We start from the raw sequence: 24,871 nt of genomic DNA, 5'->3' as shown, positions 1-24,871 counted from the left end.
ACTCTGCCATGTGTTTTGTAACTGTGCCCCAATACAGTAACACCCTCGGTCTCCCTCTTTCTCATCTGGGGAATATGTCAGTTTAAAACACAGTGCCAAACCTATAACCTGGGTTCTATTTTCTGGACATGCTTGGCAATCATGAGGCTTAGCGCTGTAAATGTATTCATCCACAATCAATGCACCATGCCAAGGCTAATGCTGTTGGAAGGTGTACCTATGCTAGGTCAGGATGCTGACATGCTGCAGAGCAGATCCTAGTCTCTAGCTGACCCTTTTATCTCCCTGGTGCTCAGCTCTGTGTTAGTAATGCCAGATGGACACAGACAAAGAAAAAGAGAGAGAGGGACTGGAGAGTATCATTGTCAATTCAGATGCCATCAGGAAGAGACAAGGTTTTGAGTTTAGGGCTGTCAGTGGTTGGTTTTATTATACTCTGTTCTTCAATTCAATCATACCCCTCTCCAACACACACACACACACACACACACACACACACACACACACACACACACACAGGTAAACAAACAAAAAGATGGAAAACATGGGCACAGCAGATTTGAAAACAAGACAAGCCCTTGGAAAAAGCAAGAGAGGTCATTTTAAGACAAAACATATCCACACAATGCACTTTTTCATGAGGGCCCCTCATCCCTTCTCTGGGTGGTGTTTTGGTGTCAGAGAGCACTCAAGAATTCTAACCTGTAGAGCTTCTGTAACTCTTCTCTCTCTCCTTCTCCCTCTTTCAGAGATGACACACAAATAATGTCAACAAGGTCAATCAGTAGACTAGACATACTGTAGACTACACTTTTACCAGATACACTACATGACCAAAAGTATGTGGACACCTGCTCGTCGAACATCTCATTCCAAAATCATGGGCATTAATATGGAGTTGGTCCCCTCTTTCATGCTACAACAACCTCCACTCTTATGGGAAGGCTTTCCACTAGATGTTGGAACACTGCTGTGAGGACTTCCTTCCATTCAGCCACAAGAGCATTAGTGAGGTCAGCACTGATGTTGGGTGATTAGGCCTGGCTCACAGTCAGCGTTCCAATTCATCCCAAAGGTGTTTGATGGAGTTGAGGTCAGGGCTCTGTGCAGGCCAGTCAAGTTCTTCCACACCGATCTCGACAAACCATTTCTATATGGACCTCTCTTTGTGCACGGGGGCATTGTCATGCTGAAACGAGGGCCTTCCCCAAACTGTTGCCACAAAGTTGGAAGCACACAATCGGCTAGAATGTAATTGTATGCTGTAGCGTTAAGATTTCCCTTCAATGGAACTAACGGGCCTAGCCCGAACCATGAAAAACAGCCCCAGACCATTATTCCTCCTCCAGCAAACTTTACAGATACCACTATGCATTCGGGCAGGTAGCGTTCTCCTGGCATCCGCCAAACCCAGATTTGTCCATCGGACTGCCAGATGGTGAAGCGTGATTCATCACTCCAGTGAACGCGTTTCCACTGCTCCAGAGTCCAATGTCGGTGAGCTTTACACCACTCCAGCCGACGCTTGACTTTGTGCATGGTGATCTTAGGCTTGTGTGCGGCTGCTCGACAAACAGTTATTGTGCTGACGTTGCTTCCAGAGGCAGTTTGGAACTCAGTAGTGAGTGTTGCAACTGAGGACAGACAATTTTTACGCGCTATGCGCTTCAGCACTTGCCGTTCTGTGAGCTTGTGTGGCTACCACTTCGCGGCTGAGCCGTTGTTGCTCCTAGACGTTTCCACTTCACAATAACAACACTTACAGTTGACCAGGGCAGCTCTAGCAGGCCAGAATTTGACGAACTGACTTGTTGGAAAGGTGGCATCCTATGACGGTGCCACGTTGAAAGTCACTGAGCTCTTCAGTAAGGCCATTCTACTGCGAATGTTTGTCTATGGAGATTGCATGGCGGTGTGCTCGATTTCATACACCTGTCAGCAACGGCTGTGGCTGAAATAGCCGAATCCATTAATTTGATGGGGTGTCCGCATACTTTTGTATATATAGTGTATTTTACACAAAACATGTCCTCATAAGGACATTAAGTCTCTCTCTGTGAAGTTACATTATACCTGCAGCTACTGATTTCAGGACAGTTTTTGACATTTCTCTCACTATGCAATCTTCCCACTATTTCCTTAGTACTGATGTAAGCAGAACTGCTGTGAACAGCATAAATACCCTGGCCTGGGCAAAACACCAAAACTGACAAGGAAGCAGTTGATAAGGTAACAACTGTGCAATATGCAAATACTCAAATGCCTGCTTTCTTTGCATACATCTCAGAGATGGAGAGAGCTGCTAGATCCATATTGAGATAGTGTGTTTTTCCTGATGCTGCAAGTCTCAATTAGCAGAATGGCACGAAACAAATAGGGGAGCGATATATGTTATTAGAGAGAGAGGACAATGACACAGCAGTTTTCAGCAGGGACATTGAGTTCACATCGCCACTCAGCTCAGCTGTTGTCTTACAACACACACATCTTTGTGTTCCCATCACTGTAGGTCATTCATGAGACCTTGCCAAACATGGTACTACCACCCATATTACAGGAAGTCAACTAACTGTGTCCTTTTAAACAGCTGAGAAATGTTTACAAGATTCAGGGGCGGTTTCCCGGACACAGATTAAGTTTAGTCCTGGACTAGGCTTAATCTGTGTCTGTGAAACCAGCCCTCAAAGTGTTACTGTAGGATTAATAAAGATCTGGAGTTGAGAGAATAACCAATCATTCACTCCACTGGAGGTGATACAGACTGGTATCCTCTATATATTTACATACTGGTGAGCCACAGCTGTCAGAGCAGCCCTTATGACTCAAGCAGGTAACAGGTTGGTTCAGTAGGTGAGTTTTCACAGCTTGATCACAGTGTGATTGAAGAGCACACATAACACATAACACATCTCAATAGAAATAAGAAAGAGAGTTGTGTTGTGTTATGTCTTTCACACACTGTGATGAACAGATGCTGTAGCATCAATATGAATATTTAACATAGTCACCTCAAACACTGTCTTGATAGATCTGTACTGTAGCCTATATTACTGAAACAGGCTTGGGCCTACTCCAGTTAAGAAATATTAAGAAAGAAAATACTTTAATTTGTGTAGGCCTTGAAGGTAGGCCTTAGTATTTTTTTAAAGGTGTTGTAAGCTAATAATCGGATTGTTACATCATAATAAAGGACACATATGCCTTACACATGCCACCAACATAACGCTTCAACTACTAGGCTATAGAACCTTCTAACTTATAACCATGTCAAGGAGATGTCACTAAACGGGTGGAGTACGTTTGCATCCCGTTCTCGTGCCTTTTAGGATACAGCAGTCTACATTTCTATCCTTACCATCATCCTTGCAGCCTCACCGATTTAAATATAAATCAAGCAGGAACGTCCTATATTGCAGAAGGATCGCCAATCTGTTGTCAATTCCGGAAACAAGCTAGAAAGGCAGTATCAATAACAGACGCAGTAAATCTTCTGTTGTCTCTCTCCCACCCAAGATTCGCCTCATCACATCACCGCACTGGAAGGCGAACGGCGCAACGCACCCACAACCACAACATTTTATTTACATTAATTCACTCACCGCGTTTGGCAATCGTGCCTCTATGCAACCGTTTAAACGACGACACTGATATAGGCCAGAGAAATTACGCCCACTTTTTAAGCGCGAGTCCTCCGGTATCAGATCACATCACTTTCTCTCCGGTCTCCTCCCGTGCTGGTACCTAGGCTACGCTACAGCTAGTCTCTCTCTCTGCGCCACTAACTCCCAAATCGTCGCGTCGCTCTGGAGCTCACAGGACCAATCAGAGCGCTGGACGCTGGACGCTGTGTGAGCAGAGCTATTCGGAAGAGAGACGCAGAGCCAGAGGACCATCATGAAACTAATATTTGATGTTTATAGTGTTATTTAACTAATGTAATGAAAAACTCGAAATGTACCGACTTTGCCTAGAGTAGGCTACCACTTTGGCTTCTATAGAAAAAGTAGTTGATTGAGAAGTGATTGTGTATAATTTTTTAGCCAGAGCCAGCCCATCAAGAGTGATCAGTTTCCAATAAGAAATGTATAATCTGGAATAAGAAACTACAGGACCATCAACTGTTGCAGTGCCACAGGTTTTTGTTTAACTCAGCAGACACTCTCCTACCCTAGGCACCGTGCTTCTACATCTGCATTGCTTGCTGTTTGGGGTTTTAGGCTGGGTTTCTGTATAAACTGCTGATGTAAAAAGGGCTTTATAAACACATTTGATTTAATACCCTCAGTGTAATGACAGAGATTATGTATTTAATAGTTTAGTTTCAAGTTTTAATTTCATGTGCACAAGTACAGTAAAATGCCTTTCTTGCAAGCTCCAAACCCAACAATGAAGAAATCAATATCAATGTAGCACTAAAAATAACATAAGGGGGAACAAAAACACAAGAAAAAATTAAATAAGAACATGAGAAAGTAAGAAGCTATATACAGGGTCAGTTCCAATACCATATTTAAAATGTGCAGGGATACTGGAGTGATAGAGGTAGATACAGAAGAGTGCTACAGGGTGGTTGTCATTGTGGCATGACGCCTTAAGAGTTCTTGGGAACAGGAATAATGGTGGTCATCTTAAGACATAATGGGGTTTACAGACTGGGACAAGGAGATATTGACAATTACCGTGAACATGCCTGCCAGCTGATCTGTGCATGCTCCGATTAGGCATCCTGGAATACCGTCTGGCCCTGCGGCCTCGGAGAGCGAGATCACCCAGTCCTCTGGGTCGATGGGGGCCCTCACGCACGGTACGTTATTGTCTAAGTTTGTCTGGAAGAGAGGCATTGTTGGGCAGATTACAGCTGGGTCTTCCTTTGTAATCTGTAATGGAATGTAGCCCCTGCCACATGCAGCAGGCATCAAAGCCTGTGTAGTATGATTCCACCTTATTCCTAAATGATCATTTTGCACGTCTGATGACTGCGCGGAGGTCATAGCGGGACTTCCTGTACTTGTTCCTGTCCTCAGCTGTAACCTCAGGGTTATCTGCGACAGAGCTTACTATAGGTTGACAATGTAGTTTCACAAATACTTAATTACATTTTCTGCATATCTCAGTGACACACAGGCTGGGTTGTATAAAATAGCTTTTTATTTTTATTGGTGTTAAAGACACCTTGTGCGTTCAGCAAGAGTAGTGTTCCTAAAGCATGAGAAAATACAACATACAGTATTTATGGATAAAAACACATACATGCACATCACACACAGCCTCAATGTAAAACCCAGGCACCCTTAGAGAGTATCTTTATGTTTTGCATCATTGGACATGGTTGGATAGTTCAAGCCCTGATAATAATGGCAACATTGTTGGTAGTTTATGATAAACTTACTCTGAAAATGACAAAAATAAAATAATTTTCATTCACACTCTTTTAGCCTAACTAAATGCCATGTATAGACAGTATTTTAAACAGGGTCAAGTAAACACCAGAGACACTGTACTTACAGTGGCATAGCAGGCTAAGGCACACATTACACTAAGTGGCCAGTTCATTAGGTACCCCACCCCATTCACGGAAATGGTTCGTTCCTACAGCGAGTAATGTGGCTTGCTATATAAAGCAGACAGACAGGCATCGATGCATTCAGTTACTGTTCGATTGAACGTAAGAACGGCCAAAACGAGTGACCTAAGCGACTTTGAGCGTCGTATGATCGTCGGTGCCAGGCGTGCTGGTTCCAGTATCTCAGAAATGGGCGGCCTCCTTGCCTTTTCACGCACGACGGTGTCTAGGGTTTACAGAGAATGGTGGGACAAACAAAACATCCAGTCTGCGGCAGTCCTGTGGGGAAAACAGCTCATTGATGGGAGGTCGAAGGAGAATGGCAAGAATCGTGCAAGCTAACAGGCGTGCAAGCGAACACTCCTATCAGCTAAAAACAAGAAGTGGCTCCAGTGGATCACCAACACTGGACAATTGAGGAGTGGAAAAACTTTGCCTGGTCCGACGAATCCCAGTTCCTGTTGCATCATGCTGATGTCAGAGTCAGGATTTAGCGTAAGCAGCATGAGTCCATGGCCCCATCCTGCCTGGTCTCAATGGTACAGGCTGGTGGCGGTGGTGTAATGTTTTCCTGGCACACGTTAGGTCCCTTGATACCAATTGAGCAACATTTCCATGCCCCAAAGAATTCAGGCTATTCTGGAGGCAAAGGGGGGTCCGACCCGGTACTAGATGGGTGTACCTAAGAAACTGGCCCGAGTAAATCTCAATACCATCTTTCTTCCCATAGGGCAGTTTATTGTGCAACAACTGCCCAAGAATGTGCCATGAGAGCATTACGTTGGAAAATTACTACTAAAGGTATTTTTCAGGAAAAGCCAACAGGTAAAGCCATACCACATATTTGACATGCATGTCTTTCAGACATGTATTGCCATCTCCCATACTTACACACACATTCCTCAACACATTGACTTACAGTCAAACACACACACACACACAAATCCAGTTATAAGTGCTGATAGTGAGGCAGTAACCTTAGTGAGACACAACCAAGTGTTTAAACATATGACCACGCTATCCTTTTCATCCTTATCCAATCAGAACTACATTCGTAAGTCATGATTGTGGGCGCTAACTATCCCACTCCTATAGTCCACCTCACGGCGTTCCCTTCAGAGCTGGGGGGGTGGAGGTGGAGGAAGGACAGGGTGGGAGGGGGACCCATGCTCCCTGTGCTCCAGGAGTGTGGGAGGGGAAGGGTGGGGCGACTGGAGGGAGGGACAGGGGAGGCGAGGGTGGAGAGCGGTTTCCGCAGATGGTCCACTACGGAGAAACACGGAGAAGAACGGATAGAGCGCAGGACGGCTTCTTCTAGAGGGAGAGAGAGGGAGATGATATCATTACATGATTGTATTTCATTGAGATTTGTGTAAATAATACGTTTTAGGGCAAATAGGCTAAGTGCAAATCTGAATTGAGTGTATCCTTACCCTCCACTCCATACGGGGGCGTCAGTAAGGTCTTGGCCTGGCTGTTTCCTGCCTGGGCAGCCCGCTGATAGAACCCTACTGCTGTTCTGAAACACTGAGGCACCCCAAACCCACTCTCATAACACTGGCCCAGGAACAGCAGGGCCTCACTGTCCTACACATACAGATAGAGAAACACACATCAGCATCACATTACACTGAACTGAGAACAGGTTATGATGGATGAGTGGGCTATAATGACAGTTGTAGTGTTTAAGTGTAGAGGATGTCACTCACTCCGCTCTCTGCTGCCATCTTCAGGTAGTGCACCGACTTACGGCCGTCTCTGACTGGCTCCTGTGAGAACAGGGAACCCAGATACACTTGGGCCTGAGAGAGTGTGGAACGGGAGAGACAGGAACAGAAATAGACGACTTAAAATCATTGACTTTCAATGTCGTCTTTTAGGCCAAGTCACACAATCATTATACACACTTCCTTCTCACTCACCTCTCTCAGTCCAGCTGAGGCAGCTTGTTGCAGCAGGCTGATGGCTGTGTCCAGGTCCTGCCGTGTGCTCTGCTGCCCTCTGCTGCTGAGGAGGAGTTTGGCACAGCGGTACTGAGCCTGACTGTGACCCCCAGACGCTGCCTGGCCGTAGAAGTGAAGAGCCTGGAGAGGGAACACGACGAGTGGAGTCATGAGTTAGAAATGGGACGGGGAATTACTAATATCACCAATGTTAAAAGTACAGATTTGGACTGTGTGTGTACAATTGATTATGTGAGTTGCAAGTGTTTCTTACCTTCTCCAAGTCTTTGCTTACGCCCCTGCCTTTCTCGTAGCAGACTCCGGTGTTGAACTGGGCCTTGCAGTAACCCCGTTTGGCTGAGGCCAGGAAACAGGAGAAGGCTGCATCATAGTCCCCAGTCTGAGCACTCTCCAGACCAATGATGTTGAGGACTACAGGAACACTGGAGTCGGCCACCTGTTGGAGGTTCTGGGCTGCCCCCGCTAGGGCATCCTAAGGAACACAGGGTTTAAGGATCAGAGGTCATGAACAGGAGGCCGCTTCACAATCAGACAGGAGTTAAACAGAGAATCAGCCTAAAAACATACCTGCTCATTCTGCTGCGGAGGCTGTTCTCTCTTTCTGGCTCTGTGTTTGTCTTCAGGATGGGAGGACTTTGAGAAGGATGTCTCCTCTGTAACATGGGAAGATTCAAGAACACAACATATGAATGCGTTTAGGCCTGTGTTTGTAAATCAAGAAATATGGTAGGCATAGATATGTAAAGAGCATGATTATACGAGTACAATTTGATTGACTCATACGATAAATATTGTTACCCTGACTAAACACTGTTAGACTGTAAAGGGTGGCAGGTAGCCTAGCGGCTATAGGAGAGCCAGCAACCGGCGGGTTGCCAGTTCAAATCCCGGGTCCGACGGGAAAAATCTGTCGGGAAGTGAGCAGGCAACCAGAGGGTTGCTGGTATTAAATTGTAGATGCCATTTAGCAAGGCACTTAACCCCCCACAACAACAGCTCCCCGCACCTCTCCAAAACCTGTATGGTGTGTCGTTCGGAGGGATTGGGTTAAAAGCGTCAAATAGTCACATTTTAGTTGGACCTTGTTTGCAATTGGCCAACAAAGTGATCTTAATCTCTTAAAAAGGTCGAATGTGAGATTGACCTCTTCCAGAGGAGTCGTGATGGTCAGAGAGGAAACCGTCAGCGATCACATCTCCATGGAGCTGGCCAGGGCTACTGAAGCTGTTACTACTGCTGCTGCTGCTGCTGCTGTGTTCCTGGCCCTGCTGTCTCTGTGGCAGACAGTTCACACTCCTCCCTCTGGGCAGCACGTCACAGCGAGACACTGGACGTACACAAACGGAAGGAGATCAGACTCATTCTGCATTCATGTACTTTCAGAATGCTTGGAAATGTACCCCCCCCCCACCAAACAAAATGAGTTTCAGAGTTTCCACACCTGAATGTCACACCTCAAGATAATTCACTGGATGAATTGCTTGAGGTTATAGTGGTTGTGGCATAACTCACGTATCTCCAGTAGGACGCGGTAGTCAAATTTCTGCAGGGTACCCTGTATGGCCAGGCATCCTGTGTTGGGGTTGAGTTCGGCCCCAGAGGAGAACTGAGAGTGGACCTTCTTACAGATCTGGATCAACAGAACCGCAGCTGCCCCCTAGAGAAAGAGAGAGGTCATATGTCAACTTCATCATCGCAAGGGAAATATATGTTTGCAAATTTGGGAACATTTGTCTGTAGTCTACATTTAGGTGGAAGAGTGATGTTTTATTGTGCATGTTTGGTAATGTGTTTGTGATTGCGTGTTGGTTCGTGGCCAGGTCATACCCAGCCCACAGCATCCAGAGCAGTGTAGCGCGGGAGCCCAGAGTAGCAAAACTGAGAGGTCCTCTTCTTCCATCTCTTGTCTCCATCCTCCCCTTTCTGAGAGCTGAGAGAGGGAACGAAAAAGTGGAAAGAGTGAGAGAAAGAAATGAAAGAGTGGGTGATACAAATAACATTTGAATAAACTTGTAGAGTTATATATTGCGCCATCACAGCAGGAGCCTTAACGAGACATGAGAGAGGGTGTTTGTCCCCGTTTCCCCCAACAGCACTCTACATGAGCAGAGACAGTCCAGGGCAACAGGATGATGCAACCAGCTGCAAGGCGAGCGTGGCCAGCCCTCGCAGGAGGGGGGGGGGGGGGGGGGGGGGGGACACTATGGGGTTTGGAGCAGAAGGGAGGAAAATGAAGGGATGAGGTACCTGCTGTCGGGGGAGTGACGGCCGAGGAAAGTGGAGGTGTTGATGACCTCATCCTCCACGTGATGATTCTGAGACAGGCGCAGGGGGGCATTGCCATGGCACCGGCTAAAAACTGGGGGCAGAGGAGCAAGATGGGTTGTATCGAGTTAGCCCGGAAGACACTGCTGATATTGCATTTCTGCTGCACATTTAATAGTGGGTTAAAGTCACATGCACAGAGCACAAGCATGATCCTTTTTAAATATTTTATATGCATTTTAATAAAGGCAGTGTAGGTACTTGTGTATTCTGTGCAACACAGGTATTTCTAGTCATAAGGATGTTCAAACAAACCACAAAACACAAGGTGTCACTAAACAGGTTACAGCAGCGGTTGGTTAGTAAATGTTTTGTAAACGGACCCCCAACCGGCTGAGACCAAAACAGACTGGTTGATCATAGTTGGCACAGTGGAGGCTAGCTGACTGAACTCAACGATATAATTAATCTTCAGGCAGAAATTAGGATTTGACTCAGGAAAGTTTTTCCTCACGACCTCTATAAGCCAGAATGTTGAATAAAATGATATTTTAACGTACTTTACCGGTTGTCCACGTGGTTGGTCCTTTTGGCGGTAGGATTGCGAGACAATATAATATGCACAGGAAAGTATAATTACATCAACTTTTCAAAGCACTGGTAGTGCATTTGTGTTTTCTATCACCTGAAGCATGCGCAGAACCAAATAAATATGTGCATGAGCTCAGCAAGTATGCATGTATCTCGTGAATGTATTTTTATCTGGTGCGCTTGCTTAAGGTGATAGAAATATGAATACACTACCAGTGTTTTGAAAAATTTATGCAATTATACACTGAACAAAAATGTAAAATTAAACATGTAAAGTGTAAATCTTTCCATAGGCACAAAAAGCTTATTTATCTCAAATGTGCACAAATTTGTTAACATCCCTGGTACTGAGCATTTCTCCTTTGCGAAGATAATCCATCCACCTGATAGGTCTGGCATATTAAAAAGCGGATTAAACAGCATGATCATTACACAGGTGCACCTTGTGATGGAGACAATAAAAGCCACTCTAAAATGTGCAGTTTTGTCACACAACACAATTCCACAGATGTCTCAAGTTTTGAGGGAGTGTGCAATTGGCATGCTGACTGCAGGAATGTTCACCAGAGCTGTTGCCAGATAATTGAATGTTCATTTCTCTACCATAAGCCTCCTCCAACACCGTTTTTGAGAATTTGACCTGACTGCAGTTCTCCGTCGTAACAGACTTCAGTGGGCAAATGCTCACCTTTGATGGCAACTGGCACGCTGGAGAATTGTGCTCTTCACAGATGAATCCAAGTTTCAACTGTACCGGGCAGATGATGTGGGTGAGCGGTTTGCTGATGTCAATATTGTGAACAGAGTGCCCCATAGTTGCGGTGAGGTTATGGTATGGGCCGGCATAAGCTACGGACAACACAATTGCATTTTATCAATGGCAATTTGAATGCACAGAGATACCATGACGAGATCCTGAGGCCCATTGTCGTACCATTCATCCGCCGCCATCACCCCATGTTTCAGCATGATAATGCACAGCCCCATGTCGCAAGGATCTGTACACAATTCCTGGAAGCTGAAAATGTCTCAGTTCTTCCATGGCATGCATACTCACCAGACCTGTTACCCATTGAGAATGTTTGGGATGCTCTGGGTCGACGTGTACGACAGCGTGTTCCAGTTCCGGCAGATATCCAGCAACTTCGCAAAGCCATTGAAGAGTGGGACAACATTCCACAATCAACAGCCTGATCAACTCTATGCAAAGATGTGTCATGCTGCATGAGGCAAATGGTGGTCACACCAGATACCGACTCGTTTTCTGATCCACGCATCTACCTTTTTTAAAAAGGTGCACTACATGACCAAAAGTATGTGAACACCTGCTCGTCGAACATCTCATTCCAAAATCATGGGCATTAACATGGAGTTGGTCCCCCCCTTTGCTGCTATAACAGCCTCCACTCTTCTGGGAAGGCTTTCCACTAGATGTTGGAACACTGCTGTGAGGACTTCCTTCCATTCAGCCACAAGAGCATTAGTGAGGTTGGGCACTGATGTTGGGCGATTAGGCCTGGCTCACTGTCGGCGTTCCAATTCATCCCAAAGGTGTTCGATGGGGTTGAGGTCAGGGCTCTGTGCAAGCCAGTCACGTTCTTTCACACCGATCTCAACAAACCATTTCTGTATGGACCTCGCTTTTTGCACGAGGTATTGTCATGCTGAAACAGGAAAGGGCCTTCCCCAAACTGTTGCCACAAAGTTGGAAGCACAGAATCGTCTGGAATGTCATTGTAAAAATTTATGCACGCATGACTAAGTCACTTTGGATAAAAGCGTCTGCTAAATGGCATATTATATTATTATTATTATTATTATTATTATTATATGCTGTAGCGTTAAGATTTCACTTCACTGGAACTAAGGGGCCTAGCCCGAACCCTGAAAAATAGTCCCTGACCATTATTCCTCCTCCAAACTTTACAGTTTACATTATGCATTGGGGTTGGTAGCGTTCTCCTGGCATCCGACAAACCCAGATTCATCCATCGGACTGCCAGATGGTGAAGCGTGATTCATCACTCCAGAGAACGCGTTTCCACTGCTCCAGAGTCCATTAGCGGCGAGCTTTACACCACTACATCCGATGCTTGGCATTGCGCATGGTGATCTTAGGCTTGCGTGTGGCTGCTCGGCCTTGGAAACCCATTTCATGAAGCTGCTGACAAACAGTTATTGTGCTGACGTTGCTTCCAGAGGCAGTTTAGAACTCGGTAGTGAGTGTTGCAACCGAGGACAGACCATTTGTACGTGCTACGCGCTTCAGCGGTCCCGTTCTGTGAGCTTGTGTGGCCTACCACTTCACGGCTGAGCCGTTGTTGCTCCTAGATGTTTCCACTTCACAATAACAGCACTTACAGTTGACCGGGGAAGCTCTAGCAGGGCAGAAACTTGACAAACTGACTTGTTGGAAAGGTGGCATCCTATGACGGTGCCACGTTGAAAGTCACTGAGCTCTTCAGTAAGGCCTTCTACTGCCAATGTTTGTCTATGGAGATTGCATGGCTGTGTGCTCGATTTTATACACCTGTCAGCAACGGCTGTTGCTGAAATAGCCGAATCCACTAATTTGAAGGGGTGTCCACATATTGTATATATTGTGTCATTCCCAGTCATGTGAAATCAATAGATTTGGGCCTAATGAATTTATTTCAATTGACAGATTTCCTTATATTAACTGTAAAATCTTTGAAATTGTTTCATGTAGTGTTTATCTTTTTGTTCAGTGTACTTTTCTGTGGGTATATTGTCTCGCATTCTTACCGCCAAAAGGACCAACCGCACTGACAAGCGGTAAAAGACCAACCGCAACCGTAAAGTATGTTAACATATAATTTCATTCAACATTCTGGTTTGTAGAGATCGTGAGAGAACTTTACTTATTCAAACGCTAATTTCTGCCCGACGTAGAATTCTATGCAATTCTACGTCGGGTTTCCAGGCAACGATTGGAGTTGAGTTTAATCCGCTAGGTGGCAGCAGTGTCAATTAAGGTACCCATATAAACAACGATATGTGGAGCAGAAAGTAGTACCTACATGCTGGTTTACGCATACACTGAGCATGATGTGCCCTAGTTTTAAAAACAGACTTCTTGCATAGTGCATTCTAGAACTTTAGAGAACTTACGAGCTAGCAAGCCTGTCAATGATTTTAGCTCGTGCGCATAACACTGTACTGTCATGCCAAATCAAATATTAGCTAGCTGGATAGCTAATTGATTTCCAAATCTAGATAAAACAATACTACACTTTTATAGAAAAATCTAGCAAACTTCGACCTGAGTGCATAAACAAGGCTGGCTAGCTAACGTTAATGGAGGAAATTGTTAATGATATTTCGTTCACCTCTTCCAACAAACCCTTGTACTCTCCACATGTTTCGTTGTCCTAGAGCGAGTCTCAATATGAAAATGTCTCCATAATTGCGCTAAATGAGTCTCTTAAAAAAAAAAAATTCGGGGGAGTTCTCTCTCCATGAGCACAGTAGCTCTAGCTAGCTAGACATAAAAATTAAGCATTGAACGGTCACGAGTTATTTTGGAAGGAGGTGGACAACGTCACCCGGAAATAGCAAAACGTGAAGTGACGCAAGAAGATCGTTTGCGGTTACACATTGCCATCTAGCGGCTGTCATGGTTAGAACAAATCAAATCAAATGTTATTTGTCACACGCGCCGAATACGACAGGTGTAGACCTTACCATGAAATGCTTACTTACAAGCCCTTAACCAACAATGCAGTTTTAAGAAAAATAAGAGTTAAGAAAATAATTACAAAATAAACTAAAGTAAAAAAATTAAAGAGCAACAGTAAAATAACAACAACAAATCAAATATAATGGTATTGGTCACATACACATATTTAGCAGATGTTATTTTGGGTGTAGCGAAATGCTTGTGTTCCTAGCTCCAACAGTGCAGTAGTATCTAACAATTCACAACAATGCACACAAATCTAAAAGTAAAATAATGCAATTAAGAAATATATAAATATTAGGACGAGCAATGTCGGAGTGGCATTGACTAAAATACTGTAGAATAGAATAGAGTATATACATATGAGATGAGTAAAGCAGTGTGTAAACATTATTAAAGTGACTAGTGGTCCATTATTAAAGTGGCCAGTGATTCCATGTCTATGTATATAGGGCAGCAGCCTCTAAGGTGCAGGGTTGAGTAACCGGGTGGTAGCCGGCTAGTGATGGCTATTTAACAGTCTGATGGCCTTGAGATAAAAGCTGTTTTTCAGTCTCTCGGTCCCAGCTTTGATGCGCCTGTAGTGACCTCGCCTTCTGGATGATAGTGGGGTGAACAGACTGTGGCTCGTGTGGTTGATGTCCTTGATGAGCTTTTTGGCCTTCCCTGTGACATCGGGTGCTGTAGGTGTCCTGGTGGGCAAGCAGTGTGCCCCCGGAGATGAGTTGGGCAGACCACACCACCCTCTGTAGAGCCCTGCGGTTGCGGGCGGTGCAGTTGCCGTACCAGGCGGTGATACAGCCCGACAGGATGCTCTCAATTGTGCATCTGTAAAAGTTTGTGAGGGTCTTAGGGGCCAAGCAAAATTTCTTCAGCATCCTGAGGTTGAAGAGGCGCTGTTGCACCTTCTTCACACTGTCTGTATAGGTGGACCATTTCAGATAGTCAGTGATGTGTACTCCGAGGAACTTGAAGCTTTCAACCTTCTCCACTGCGGTCCAGTCGATGTGGATAGGGGCGTGCGCCCTCTGCTGTTTCCTGAAGTCCACAATCAGCTCCTTCGTTTTGTTGACGTTGAGGGAGAGGTTATTTTCCTGGCACCACTCCGCCAGGGCCCTCACCTCCTCCATGTAGGCTGTCTCATCATTGTTGGTAATCAGGCCTACTACTGTTGTGTCATCTGTAAACTTGATGATTGAGTTGGAGGCGTGCGTGGCCACGCAGTCATGGGTGACAGGGAGTACAGGAGTGGGCTGAGCACGCTCCCTTGTGTTGAGGATCAGCGAACTGGAGGTGTTGTTTCCTAACTTCACCACCTGGGGGCGGCCCGTCAGGAAGTTCAGGACCCAGTTGCACAGGGTGGGGTTCAGACCCAGGGTCCCGAGCTTAATGATGAGCTTGGAGGGTACTATGGTGTTGAAGGCTGAGCTATAGTCAATGAACAGCATTCTTACGTAGGTATTCCTCTTGTCCAGATGGGATAGGGCAGTGTGCAGTGCGATGGCGATTGCATCGTCTGTGGATCTATTGGGGCGGTAAGCAAATTGAAGTGGGTCTTGGGTGTCAGGTAAGGTAGAGGTGATACGTTCCTTAACTAGCCTCTCAAAGCACTTAATGATGACAGAAGTGAGTGCTACGGGGCAATATTCATTTAGTTCAGTTACCTTTGCTTTCTTGGGTACAGGAACAATGGTGGACATCTTGAAGCAAGTGGGGACAGCAGACTGGGATAGGGTGAGATTGAATATGTCCGTAAACACTCCAGCCAGCTGACGCGGCTAGGGATACCATCTGGGCCGACAGTCTTAACACGCTTAAATGTCTTACTCACGTCGGCCACGTAGAACAAGAGCCCACAGTCCTTCGGAAGCGGGCCGCGTCGGTGGCACTGTGTTATCCTCAAAGCGGGAGAAGAAGGTGTTTGATTGCCTTACGGAAGGAATATCTACACTGCTTCTATTCAACCATGTTCCCAGTCACCTTGCCATGGTTAAATGCAGTGGTTCGCGCTTTCAGTTTTGTGCGAATGCTGCCATCTATCCACGGTTTCTGGTTTGGGTAGGTTTTAATAGTCACAGTGGGAACAACATCCCCTATACACTTCCTGATGAACTCAGTCACCGTGTCCGTGTGTACAGTGCATTCGGAAAGTATTCAGACCTCTTGACTTTTTCCACATTTTGTTACGTTACAGTCTTATTCTAAAATGGATTAAATTGTTTTTTTCCCCTCATCAATCTACACACAATACCCCATAATGACAAAGCAAAAACTGGTTTTTAGATTGTTTTGCACATTTATAAAATAAAAAAACGGAAACCTTTGGTAGCGATTACAGCCTCAAGTCTTCTTGGGTATGACGCTACAAGCTTGGCACACCTGTATTTGGGGAGTTTCTCCCATTCTTCTCTGCAGATCCTCTCAAGCTCTGTCAGGTTGGATGGGGAGTGTCGCTGCACAGCTATTTTCAGGTCTCTCCAGAGATGTTTGATCGGGTCCAGGCTCTGGCTGGGCCACTCAACGACATTCAGAGATTTGTCCCGAAGCCACTCCTGCGTTGTCTTGGCTGTGTGCTTAGAGTCATTGTCCTGTTGGAAGGTGAACCTTCGCCCCAGTCTGTCCTGAACGCTCTTTTGCTCCGTTCATCTTTCCCTCGATCCTGACTAGTCTTCCAGTCCCTGCCACTGAAAAACATACCCACAGCATGATGTTGCCACCACCATGCTTCACCGTAGGGATGGTGCCAGGTTTCCTCCAGACGTGACGCTTGGCATTCAGGCCAAAGAGTTCAATCTTGGTTTCATCAGAACACTGCATTTTGTTACTCATGGTCTGAGAGTCCTTTAGATGCCTTTTGGCAAACTCCAAGCGGGCTGTGGGGCATTTTACTGAGGAGTGGCTTCCGTCTGGCCACTCTACCGTAAAGGCCTGATTGGTGGAGGGCTGCAGAGATGGTTGTCCTTCTGGAAGGTTCTCCCATCTCCACAGAGGAACTCTGGAGCTCTGTCAGAGTGACCATCGGGTTCTTGGTCAACTCCTTGACCAAGGCCCTTCTCCCCCGATTGCTCAGTTTGGATGGGCGGCCAGCTCTAGGAAGAGTCTTGGCGGTTTCAAACTTCTTCCATTTAAGAATGATGGAGGCCACTGTGTTCTTGGGGACCTTCAATGCTACAGTAATATGTTGGTACTCTTCCCCAGAACTGTGCCTTGACACAATCCTGTCTCGGAGCTCTACGGACAATTCCTTCGACCTCATGGCTTGGTTTTTGCCCTGACATGCACTGTCAACTGCGGGACCTTACCACAGGTTTTTACCACAGGTGGACTCCAATCAAGTTGTAGAAACAGCTCAAGGATGATCAATGGAAACAGGATACACCTGAGCTCAATTTTGAGTCTCATAGCAAAGGGTCTGAATACTTATGTAAATAAGGTATTTCTGTTTTTTTATTTGTAATACATTTGCAAAAAATTCTAAAAACCTTTTTCACTTTGTCATTATGGGGTATTGTGTGTAGATTGATGAAGGAAAAAAACTATTTAATCAATTTTAGAATAAGGCTGTAACTTAACAAAATGTGGAAAAAGTAAAGGGGTCTGAATACTTTCCGAATGCACTGTACGTCAATTTTATTCTCAGTGGCTACCCGGAACATATCCCAGTCTGCGTGATTAAAACAATCTATATACAGAGGGTACAGGTACTAAGTCAATGTGCGGGGGTACAGATTAGTTGATGTAATTGAGGTAATATGTACATGTAAAGAGTGACTATGCATAGATAATAAACAGCGAGTAGCAGCAGCGTAAAAAAAACGGGGGGGGGGGGGGTCAATGCAAATAGTCCAGGTAGCCATTTGATTAGCTGTTCAGCAGTCTTATGGCTTGGGGTAGAAGCTGTTAAGAAGCCTTTTGGACCTAGACTTGGCGCTCCGGTACCGCTTGCCGTGCGGCAGCAGAGAGAACAGTCTATGACTAGGGTGGCTGGAGTCTTTGGCAATTTTTCGGGCCTTCCTCTGACACCGCCTGGTATTGATGTCCTGGATGGCAGGGAGCTTGGCCCCAGTGATGTACTGGGCCGTACGCATTACCCTCTGTAGCTCCTTGCGGTCGGAGGCCGAGCAGTTGCCATACCAGGTGGTGATGCAACCATTCAGGATGCTCTCGATGGTGCAGCTGTAGAAATCTTTGAGGATCTGAGGACCCATGCCAAATCTTTTCAGTCTCCTGAGGGGGAATAGGCGTTGTCGTGCCCTCTTCACGACTGTCTTGGTGTGTTTGGAACATGATAGTTTGTTGGTGATGTGGACTCCAAGGAACTTGAAGCTCTCAACCTGCTCCACTACAGCCCCATCGATGAGAATGGGGTCGTGCTCGGCCCTCCTTTTCCTGTAGTCCACGATCATCTCCTTTGTCTTGATCACGTTGAGGGAGAGGTTGTTGTCCTGGCACCACACTGCCAGGTCTCTGACCTCCTCCCTATAGGCTGTCTCATCGTTGTGGGTGATCAGGCCTACCACCGTTGTGTCGTCTGCAAACTTAATGATGGTGTTGGAGTCATGCTTGGCCACGTAGTCATGGGTGAACAGGGAGTACAGAAGGGGACTAAGCACGCACCCCTAAGAGGCCCCCGTGTTGAGGATCAGCATGGCAGATGTGTTGTTGCCTACCCTTACCACCTGGGGGCGGCCCGTCAGGAAGTCAAGGATCCAGTTGCAGAAGGAGGTATTTAGTCCCAGGGTCCTTAGCTTAGTGATGAGCTTTGAGGGCACTATGGTGTTGAACGCTGAGCTGTAGTCAATGAACAGCATTCTCACGTAGGTGTTTATTTTGTCCAGGTGGGAAAGGGCTGTGTGGAGTGCAATAGAGATTGCGTCATCAGTGTGGTCTACAGCATATCATGAGATACTCTACTTCAGGCGAGCAAAACCTTGAGACTTCCTTAATATTAGATTTGAGAAATAGAAACAGACCACCACTCCTTGTCTTACCGGAGGCAGCTTTTCTGTCTTGCCGATGCACGGAAAACCCAGCCAACTGTATATTATCCATGTCGTCATTCAGCCACGACTCAGTGAAACATAAGATATTACCGTTTTTAATGTCCCGTTGGTAGGATATTCTTGAACGGAGCTCATCCAGTTTATTCTCCAAGTATTGCACGTTGGCCAATAGGACGGATGGTAGAGGCGGGTTACCCACTCGCTGACGAATTCTCACAAGGCACCCGGACCTGCGTCCCCTGTTTCGGCGTTTCTTCTTCATGCGAATGACGGCGATTTGGGCCTGGTCCGGTATCAGCAGTAAATTCTTTGTGTCCGACTCGTTAAATAGGCAGTATTTATTCTAACACAATCCACACAATATCAGAAGGTTTGGTTTAAATCGTTGCAATGTGTAAAGACCGAATTTACCATATGAACTTGTATATATGTAAAAGGGTGGAAGTGCCTCTATTCAGTGAATGATGGTAGCCATGTGATTATGAACTTGAGCTGATTGGCCCGTTTGAATTGTTTGTCTGCTCTGATTGGTTGCATAAGTGACAAGAATGCACCTCCACCTGTGTCCTACAAAATGAAGCTGAGGCATTTCAATAGTGTGTGATTGCGGCCTGCAATTCGGGGCGTTCCTGCATGTGGGCATTCCTGCACCCCCCCCCCACCCCTCGAGCTTCCCATTGATTCCTGCATGAACGCCCCCCCTCGGGCATCCCATTGGTTCCTGCATGCTTGTGTGACACTTTTGATATTCTGGATTTCCCCTGATTTAAAATGTGGGTCAGAAGGGAAATAAAAGTATTATCTGAGTTTTTAGGGGGCGAAGGACAGCTACTGGTGTCGCCCCCACTTCTGTGTACCGAAGTCGTAGATAGCTAGCTAGCTAGCTAGCACACAGTGTCCTTCGCTCCCACCTGCAAAAAAAACGTCCCTCGCCGTCATTAACAGAACTCTGCAAATTAGATCATGACTCTATACTTCTGCTTCCTGTCTACAAGCAGAAGCTCAAACAGGACATACCCGTGATGCGTTCCATAGAGAAATGGTCCTCCTAATCGGAGGCTGTGGTGCAGGACTGCTTTGCTAGCCCTGATTGGAATATGTTCTGGGACTCCGCCGATAGCATCAACGAGCTAACCACCTCCGTCACCGGCTTCATTCGAAAATGCATTACCAACGTTGTCCCACTGTGAAGGTTCGCTGCTTCCCCAATCAAAAACCCTGGATCAACGCAGAGCTTGGAGCTAAGCTAAAGGACAGAGCTACCACAGACAGGGCTATCACAGCCATCCCTGAGGCTACGGTTGAGGACACGAACAAGTACAAGAAGTCATTCAACAACCTCCGTAGAGCCATCAAACAAGCAAAAGGACAATATAGGAATAAGGTGGAATCCTATTACACAGGCTCCGACACCCACTGCATGTGGCAGGGGCTACAGTCCATTACAGATAACAAAGGAAGACCCAGCCATGATTTGCTCATCTCTACCAGATGACTTCAATGCATTTTATGCACACTTCGACAAAAACAGCACGAGCCGTGCATTAGGGCCCCCGCCGACCCAAAGGACTGGGGGATTTCGCTCTCAGAGACCGACGTGAGTAAGGACTTTTAATCAGGTCAACACTCGCAAGTGAGTAAGGTCTTTAATCAGGTCAACACTCGCAAGGACGTGGGGCCAGACGGTATTCCAGGGTGAAGTTCTCAGAGCATGCGCAGAACAGCTGGCAGGCATATTCACAGTTATTTTCAACCTCTCCTTGTCCCAGTCTGTAATCCCCACATGTCTCAAGCTGACCACCATCATTCCTGTTCCCAAGATCTCTAGGGCTACCTGCCACAATGACTACTGACCTGTAGCACTCACACCTGCTTTGAAAGGTTGGTTATGGCACACATCAACTCCATCATCCCAGACCCACCAAAATGTGCATACCGCACCAACAGATCCATAGATGACGCAATCTCAATTGCACTCCACACTTCCCTCACCCATCGTTCAACACCATAGTCCCCTCCAAGCTTGTCACCAAGCTTGGGACCCTGGGACTGAACACCTCCCTCTGCAACTACATCCTGGACTTCCTGACGGGCCGACCCCAGGTGGTGAGAATAGGCAACATCACCTCCGCCACATTGACCCTCAACACGGGGGAGGGGGCCCTCAAATCCTCAAAAAGTTATACAGCTGCACCATTGAGAGCATCTTGATCTGGCTGCATCACTGCTTGGTATGGAAACTGCACTGCCCTTGATCACATGGCGCTACAGAGGGTGATGCGGACAGCCCAGTACATCACTCGGGCCGAGCTCCCTGCCATTCAGGCCCGGAAAATTGTAGAAGACTACAGCCAGCCATAGACTGTTCTTTCTGCTTCTGCACTACAAGCGGTACCGGAGCAACAAGTCTTACACCAACAGGCTCCTGAACAGCTTCTATCCCCAAGCCATAAGACTACTAAATAGCTAACAAAAAGGGCTACACGGACTATCTGCATTGACCCTTTTATTTTATTTTTGCACTGACTCTATGCACACTCACAGGACTCTACACACACACAAACACACACACAAACACACACACACACACACTTCATTTGCACACACACACACACTTTATAGTACTACTGATACTGATTATTGCATTGTTGGAGAAGAGCTTGCAAGAAAGGCATTTCACTGTACTTGTGCACGTGACAATAAAACTTGAAACTTGAACTGCGGGAAAGTGGGGGCAAAGGACACTGTCTACTGGTGTCCTATCTAGCTAGCTACCTATCCCACCTCCCGCCTGTCCTACTGTATGTACTGGAGTCCTAGCTAGCTAGCACACAGTTACCGCCACCTACTGTACTGGAGCGACCCCGCCTCCCGCCTGTGTACCAGAATACTAGTTTAAAAATGTACCAATGGAAGTATAAATAGGTGTTACTGCAGAAGCAGGAATGCCCCGAATTGTGGGCCACAATTACACCCTTCTCTTCCATTTGGTTAATACACCCCAACCTAGCCTTCATGTGAAACCAACATTCCAGTCACCATTGACTAATCTATCTCTGTGTTAATTGTAAGTATCCTGAATACAATGGACTCTTTTGATATTAATCCATTTTGAATATTGTGCTGTGTTACACAAATCTATTTACTTGTAAACACTGATTAATGTATTTGCCCTTATAATTGAAGACCCTTGTATAAACTGTAGCTCTACTGTACGTTCTGTGGCAGTCTAAGCCTGCCAGCCTAGTTGTATTTACATTTGAGTCATTTAGCAGACGCTCTTATCCAGAGCGACTTACAGTTAGTGAGTGCATACATTTTTCATACTGGCCCCCCGTGGGAATCGAACCCACAACCCTGGCGTTGCAAGCGCCATGCTCTACCAACTGAGCTACAGGAGGCCCTGTATATGTTTTTATATTGATTCATTGTTAATACATTATATTGTGATACTCCTCCTGTGTGTTTCTGTGACCAGTGCCCAATTCAGGTGAGGGCTGGGGTGACATAACCCCCACTCCAACACAAGGCATTTCCATGTAAAAGGACACATGAGCACCAACATGTGAAGTTCATAGGGGCATGTCAAATTGGGTGTCAAATGAAAGTTAAGACTATATATATTTTTTTACATTTAGGCATACTGTATATACATTTTTCAACCATTTTCCATCCTAAAAATGTGGAATAAGCAAAGGCTTTGATTTCTGGTCAAACTGATGGAAAGGGGATCTTTGAAAACATCTACCAGAAAAAGTCTTAAATTCTTAAGTTCTTAAATATACATCAAAACACAATAATGCTGAAATGAAGACCCCTGCCAACTAGCATCAACACTTATATTTGGTTTTGGAGAAATTATTTGCCTTCATTGCTTTGTAATTCTGTTACCAAAAACCCACATACCATTAAGATATTTTCTAATTTGGAGGGAGGATAATGAAAGTTCACAGAAGTAAGAAGTAAATTTAGACCTACCAATTAGTTATATTGTTTTTACTGATATCAATTTTGTTTATTAATTATTAAGTGATTCAAACTCATAATTATGTTACCATATCACAAACCACGGTTGGGTCACCTGCTACTGTCCTCCCTTCCGCTGGCATACTGTTATGTTCAGCTCATAGGCCTAACTGTTTTCTTTCTCTTTCAGTCATCTGGTGGTCAAAGCAAGACTGTGAAAACAGTCTGGACAACCCTTTCCTCTTCCTCTCCCTCGCTCTGCCTCTCTCTCATTTCTCTCTTTCTCCAGTTAATGTCACCTCTCCCAGCTCCTTCTGACACCTACCATGACACCTACCACCTACCATCTTTCCATTTACTGTAACCAGCATCCTCACCGACCGACACCGGACGTCCATGGACTTGAATAGTAATTGGTCAGTCCGCTCTGGCCTCGATTTCAACGTCCACAGAAGTCGTTTTTTGGTCCGGACCGGCCTTGATTTCAACGTCCACAGAGGTAAATTTTTGAATCAATCAATCATTATCTTTATTTTCCCAATTGGGAAATGTGTTGTACAGTCAGGGTTTTATATACAATAAAAATAACATTAAAACAGAGGCAACCATACAACAGATATACATATAAGATAAATAATGAGATCGGTTATAGTCTAAGATCAGTAAAAAGGAGCAGTCATTGTGCAAAAGTGCAGTAATAAATAAACATAATTTAATTTAATGTGCAGATTTAGACCTGTGGGATAAAATAGTTCTTAGATCTGTTGCTCTTGAAAACGACAACCTGAGGGGAGGAGCCCAAAATCGGCAAGGAGTGGGTGATCAGGACAGTCTAGGATACTGGCTGAATCTCAAATCACCCCCTTCCCCTCGCCCCTTTCGCTCCTCCATTTGCGCATTCACACGCGTCCACCATATGCACAAGTATCCCAACTCTCACTTGTTGGAACCGGTCGGTAAGGAAGTCCACTATCCAGCCCACAATGCTCAGCTCCAGCTTGAAGTGTGAGAGGAGCTTCTCCGCTAGTATGTGAGGCTGGATAGTATTGAAGGCAGACGAGAAGTCAATGAACAGAAGTCTCACGTGAGTTTTTTGGGCCCTCCAGGTGCTTGTAGAGGAAGTTGAATAGGGTTAGAGTGGCGTCCTCCACCCCCCTCTTGGCCCTGTAAGCAAATTACAGGGGGTTCAGGGAGTTCTCAACCTGACACAGTACATCCTTCTTGATTAGCTTCTCGAATGATTTCATCACCAAGGATGGCGGTACAGTACTGTACAGTAGAGTAGATAGAGTTCAGTACAGAACGGTAGAGCACACTAGAGTAGGGTACAGTATAATATCCTTTACTGTACTGTACTCTACTGTACTGTACTGAACATATCTACTTTACTGTATGCTACTGTACTGGACTGAACTCTACTGTGCTGGGCTGTACAGTACTGTACTCTACTGTGCTCTACTGTGCTGTACTGAGATTTCCAAACTTGTGAAACATAGACATCTATGATTGGTTCAGATTTGTCCCAGTTCGGACCAACCAAATTTGGTCTTGTTTGGTGGCGGAGGTCATTAGTATAATAGCCAGTGTGTAGATAATACCCATATATGCAAAGGATGATATTGCATATTTCTACCTTTGTCTACCTATTCAGGATACATCACCATGAAGAGTATGACATTCGTATCCATAATTATGCATTTCTGTGTAGTACAGATCAGGGACCCAGGATGTAATTCCGTTACCGTAATTCTGTTACCGGGTGTAAATCCACTTCACTTACTGTAACCAAAATAGATTTTTTCAAACTCAAGGTGTCATG

General features: G+C 45.6%; 1 protein-coding gene across 2 annotated transcripts; it reads right to left on the bottom strand.

The window, feature by feature from the left end:
- Positions 1–5,130: 5,130 nt before the first annotated feature.
- Positions 5,131–13,932, bottom strand: LOC311107725 (DAP3-binding cell death enhancer 1-like). 2 transcript variants are annotated; one of them, XM_084150239.1, is made up of 11 exons: positions 13,734–13,932; positions 9,775–9,886; positions 9,355–9,457; positions 9,040–9,184; positions 8,672–8,854; positions 8,095–8,180; positions 7,781–7,999; positions 7,486–7,647; positions 7,273–7,365; positions 6,997–7,150; positions 5,131–6,877 (listed from the first exon to the last, which is right to left on the bottom strand). In XM_084150239.1, the coding sequence occupies exons 1-11, from the start codon at positions 13,762–13,764 to the stop codon at positions 6,642–6,644; spliced, it is 1,524 nt and encodes a 507-aa protein (XP_084006365.1). In that variant the 5' UTR covers positions 13,765–13,932; the 3' UTR covers positions 5,131–6,641. The 2 variants fall into 2 exon arrangements, with proteins under 2 accessions (XP_084006365.1, XP_084006366.1); XM_084150240.1 differs by having other exon boundaries at positions 5,131–6,874; positions 13,734–13,907.
- Positions 13,933–24,871: the final 10,939 nt, after the last annotated feature.

This window comes from Coregonus lavaretus, assembly GCF_964263955.1.
Source record: "Coregonus lavaretus genome assembly, chromosome: 32".
NCBI lineage: Eukaryota > Metazoa > Chordata > Actinopteri > Salmoniformes > Salmonidae > Coregonus > Coregonus lavaretus.
Note: the sequence above shows the minus strand (reverse complement) of the source record. Positions and strands in the feature narration are given on the sequence as shown.

Bases quoted from the DNA above. Each gene is read 5' to 3' on its own strand.
- LOC311107725 (XM_084150239.1), bottom strand. From the start codon at position 13,764: ATGTGGAGAGTACAAGGGTTTGTTGGAAGAG. The intron at 9,458-9,774 runs GTACCTCATCCC...TCCCTCTCTCAG, and splicing joins CGTCACTCCCCCGACAGCAG to CTCTCAGAAAGGGGAGGATG. The intron at 8,855-9,039 runs GTGAGTTATGCC...GTGTACGTCCAG, and splicing joins CCGCGTCCTACTGGAGATAC to TGTCTCGCTGTGACGTGCTG.